The 5,000-nt window shown below is 40.1% G+C and overlaps 1 protein-coding gene across 2 annotated transcripts in view; it reads left to right on the top strand.

The window, feature by feature from the left end:
* The window catches only part of LOC138033032 (uncharacterized), a 52,661-nt gene that overhangs the window by 33,884 nt on the left and 13,777 nt on the right, over positions 1–5,000 (top strand). For both annotated transcript variants that reach the window (XM_068880765.1, XM_068880766.1), the window contains one exon: positions 2,129–2,185. In XM_068880765.1, coding sequence (XP_068736866.1) covers positions 2,129–2,185 — 57 coding nt within the window. The remainder of the gene's footprint in view (positions 1–2,128; positions 2,186–5,000) is intronic.

The raw sequence follows: 5,000 nt of genomic DNA, 5'->3' as shown, positions 1-5,000 counted from the left end.
GCTATCTATCATCTCATATCCAACGCGCGCTCATGGAATAATTGTTAAATAACTACCTGCAGTCCGTGTGGTGGTGATAAATGATAATAGCAATAATTATTATTAATGTTAATAAAATAATTGTACCAAATCTCCTCTAGCGCCTATAAAATTTGAGTCACAACTACCGTAATTGACGAAACTATTTCTTTGTACACCCGGATCACTGTGTTACATTATTTCTTTTGCAACAGGATCTTGTGGAATTAATCCAAAACTCACACTTCATGCGAGGTGTTCCAGTTGTTGGTGCTTTCTAAGGCGCCCCGTTCGGACTAGATGCCCGTTCCGAGGCATCGTGCCCGGGCACTAAAATAGACGTCTTCCTTCGTCCACTTTGCACTGGCCGTTACCATGATGACTGCATGACAGGGAAGAAAAAGCGCGGGAACTTACGAAAGCGTGTTCAGACAAGTTCCTGTTCCAGGGAAAGGTGCCCGAGCTCGGGCACCCGAGAACCGGGCATCAGAGCACGTAGTCTGAACGGGGCCTAAAACATCCCATCAGGGCTTCCGATATAACGCGATGCTGTGATTTCGCATAATCTGCCTCAAATCGCGTCCTATCATACAATTCACGAAAAATCTTACAATTTTTTTTGTAAAAAATCACACAATGTGAACATCAAGTACATTAAGTAAGTATTTGCTGATGATACTAATCTTCTTTATGCTTACAAATATCTTAAGTCACTTGAAACTGTTGTGAACGACGAACTGGTTAAACACTGTGAGTGGCTAAATGCTTACAAATTATCGCTTAATACTGGCAAATCAAACTTTGTTATTTTTCACCCCTATCAAAGCAAGGCTAATATTGATGTAAACCTGAGAATTTCTGACAATGAGTTGAAGATAAGACTTGTCTCCAGCGTAAGGAACAATGTGAAATATTTCGGTGTCTTGATAGATATTGCAATCTTTCTTGGAGATAACACATTGATTATATCTCGTTGAAAATTAGCAAAAGTGTTGGGATCATTGCAAGTCTCCAGCACTTTGTCCCCATTTCAACTCTTCTGAGCATTTATCGTTCTATTATTGAGCCGTATGTTTCTTACGGTTTATCTTCCTGGGGCCAGGCTGCCAACTCGCTTTTGAATAAAATCTTAATCTTACAGAAACGTGCGCTTCGTCTTATGTACTTTTTTGACAGTAGCTAGAGCACATGTCATTCCTTAATTTGTCAGTTCTGGAATACTGCCCCTGGACTTACTTTACGTTAAACCCTCTGCTACTTTAATGCATGACGTCACTAAACAAATGCGCTCCTCCAAATATTTCCGAACATTTCATTCGTCCTAACCAGATCCATTCTTATTGTACCAGATTCTTAACTGCAGGTCAGTTTTACACCCAGAGATCTAGAATTAATCAAAAACTGTTCTCCTTTTCCAGAATTGGTGTGAGAATTTGGAATACGATTCCTCCTAAGCTACGTGACTTAAGTAAACCTCTTTTTCAAATGGAAATTGCACAAACTACTCTTGAAGGTTTTGGAGACTGACGAGGTTTATGTTGATTTGAGCGCAGTTAACCCTTCTTTCCCTTATTCATTTCTATATTCAGATTAAATTGATTCACTTTATTTTTGTAATAAGTTACGTTATTTTGTTATAGTTTCTTATCGAGCTTGTTCTATTATGTTTTATGGTTGCCCACCTCGAATAGCCGTGCTAGTTTTGGGTAACAAATATTGTAAATTTGTCTTATCATAAGAAATAAAATGTATAGACACATTTTTCTGCTCCCGTAGCTACTCCGTCTTTCATTTATACTTTTTGCCATTTTAGGGGCATTTCAAACTAAAGCAAAAGTCATTTACACTCGCCCCTACTTTTAGAACTACTGACGTTTACATGTTACATCTTTTGATGTTGGTTTCATACTAGGATCTTCCCAAGACTCAGATGATGAAAATTGTATTTGGTCCTTACCCCAAAATATCACTAGCAGCCTGTTCTCTGCCCAAATATAAGGCCTCTTATTATTTGGAGAAACCGAATATGTTTCAAATGATTAGTAATGTTGCTGACAACATTTTTGGTGAACTTTAATAACATTAAATTTTGATGTTTCTTTTTCTGAAGAGACCTGTGTGCAAGAACCGGCAATCTCATACAACAGGTCACGCCAGTTTGAAAGAGGTAACTATAATTGATAACTTACTGACCTTTCATGAATGTATAAAGGAAAAGAAAAACTATTTATACGTACACTTATACCTTTTTGTTTGTTTTCTTGTTGTTGTCTTTTTTTTTTCACAATGATAAGCTTTACAATAATAAAGGTCACTAGATTCCTGGTGTTGCGGACAGTTTATAATTCCTTTTTGTATGCGAATTATTATTATTATTATTATTATTATTATTATTGTTATCATTATTATTATTATTATTATTATTGTTATTATTATTATTGACAGTATATACTTATGGATGCCATACAAAAAGCAAGCCAAACCTGGGGCGACAAACGTAACCCAGGGGGCTTGAACGGGAAAATTATTATTATTATTATTATTATTATTATTATTCTTTTTTTGTCATATTCTTTTTAACTCAAGTAACACTACCTCGTTAGTGAGCAGAATCAGTTTTGTGTCTTAGGAGTTTTCTTGTTATTCTCCAAGGGACCAATTAGTAGAACTATATTAGGACCGAAAATTTTGTTAAATCGTTTTTCGTCCTGTTCAAGTTAACCGTGTGACTGTTTAACCGAGTACTCTTTTTTCCTGTCTTGTTGCGCACATTCGGTAAGCCTTGTCATTTGTTAAATAATTTTTTTAGTTTACGTTTTACGTAGTTACACTCCTAACTTATATTACTGTATTTCTTTCTTTTCGTAGCGAACCTCGCATTGCCCTCCGTTTCTTGTCGGCAGAGGCGTGTGTTGCGATTAAAGCAAAGTTATTGTTTTTTTATGTCGAGTGAATTCTGTCCCTCATATCGTACGCGAATGTAACAAGTAAAGTGAAAGTACGGATGGCTTCGAAGTACAGCGAAGATCTCGCCGTTAGCGGTCTGTTAGAGCTTGGTCATGAAGGCGTTTCTAGACAAGATGTTTGCCACATGAAAAAGTCAAGAAGTGGTTATCTGTCATGGTTAACGAGATTGTATAATGAAGTTAGGAGGTTGATGGGTGATTCTGGTCGAGTTGAGAAGGTTTTTTTAAAAAAGGACTTAATTAACACCACGTTTTCACACTTTGAGGACATTCATTTCTCTATGTTGGCACTTCTTCCAGACCACAGAGAAAGAAAGTCCTTTGAGGATTCATTTGCGGTTCAGGTTGAGAGGAGACAGAACTTTATGTTGAGGATAGGATTTTGCTGAAGAGACGACTTCTAAAGGATGAAGAACTTCATAGGAAGTACAACACTACTATGGACGAATATTTGTCTAAGGATCACGCAGTAAAGATTCCTCCACGCGAGCTGTCTGTTGAAGGAAAGATCGTCTGGTACCTTCCTCATCATCCAGTTGTCCACGCCAGGAAACCGGATAAGGTTCGTGTAGTTTTTGATTGTGCCACCAAATACATGGGTACCTCACTGAATGACCAGTTGATGCAAGGACCTGACCTCAACAATAACCTGATGGGTGTTTTGATGCGATTCCGACAGGAGAAGTTCGCTATAATCGCTGACATAGAGTCCATGTTTCATTAGGCCAGAGTTGATCCACGTGACCGTGACGCATTGCGTTTCCTCTGGTGGCCGAATGGAGAACTGCACAGCACCCCAGCATAAGATGACGGTCCACGTCTTTGGAGCTACGTCGTCCCCAAGTTGTGCCTGTTTTTGTCTGTCGAGAACAGCAGAAGACAACAAGGATACCTTTCCCAGCGAGATCGTGAATACAGTAAAAAGGAATTTCTACGTGGATGACTGTTTAAAGTCTTTCAGAACGCATCACGATGCACGGCTACTTGTGAAAATGTTGACTGAGCTGTTATCACGGGGTGGATTCCGCTTAACGAAATGGATGAGCAATGACAGAGAAGTCTTGGCAAGCATCCCTCCGAGTCGACGAGCGAAATTCGTTGTTAACTTGGACCTTGACGAGAGCATGCTCTAGGAGTACAGTGGAAAGTTCAGACCGATGAGTTCTGTTTTAAAGTCATTGCCAAAGGAAGACCACCAACCCGACGAGGTATATTGTCAGTTGCAAGCTCGGTTTATGACCCCCTTGGGTTCTGGGCGCCCTTCACATTGTCAGCGAAGTTGATTCTGCCGGAGTTATGCAGGAAGAAGATTGGTTGGGATGAAAAGGTAGAAGGTCAAGCTCTGAGTGACTGGAAAGATTGGCTAGCTGCTTTACCTAAATTGTCGGAGGTTGCAGTAAGAAGATGTTACAAACCTGACTCATTTGGAGAGGTCAGTCACGCTCAGGTCCACCATTTCTCCGATGCATCCCAGTGCGCCTACGGAGCAGCTTCCTATTTACGCATGATTGATACGGATGGTAACATTCATTGTTCATTTGTCATCGGAAAGTCTCGTCTGGCGCCCCTAAAGGCGATCACAATCCCTCGCTTGGAGCTGTCGGCAGCAGTGGTATCTGTGAAGTTGGATAATATGATCCGGAGAGAGCTTTATCTGCCCATCGAAGAGAGCATTTTTTGGAGTGATTCCACTTCTGTCATTCAGTTGATCCAAAATCAGTCTAAGAGATTTCAAACCTGCGTGGCAAACCGCCTGTCGATTATTCATGACGGTTCGTCTCCTGATCAGTGGAGGTATGTTGACTCGAGATCCAATCCTGTTGATGATGCCTCGAGAGGTCTAACTGCAGAACAGTTAATCCGTAATAAGCGTTGGTTGCATGGTCCTGAGTTTTTTGTGGAAATCAGATGAATGTTGGCCCTCCCTTGTCACAGTACTGAACATACCAGATGATCACCCAGAGGTAAAGCATGAAGTTCAGACGTACGCAATTTCACACAAGAGCATCATGAATT

Source organism: Montipora capricornis, chromosome 14 (assembly GCF_036669925.1).
Source record: "Montipora capricornis isolate CH-2021 chromosome 14, ASM3666992v2, whole genome shotgun sequence".
Lineage (NCBI taxonomy): Eukaryota > Metazoa > Cnidaria > Anthozoa > Scleractinia > Acroporidae > Montipora > Montipora capricornis.
This window is presented reverse-complemented; position numbering and strand designations above follow the sequence as displayed.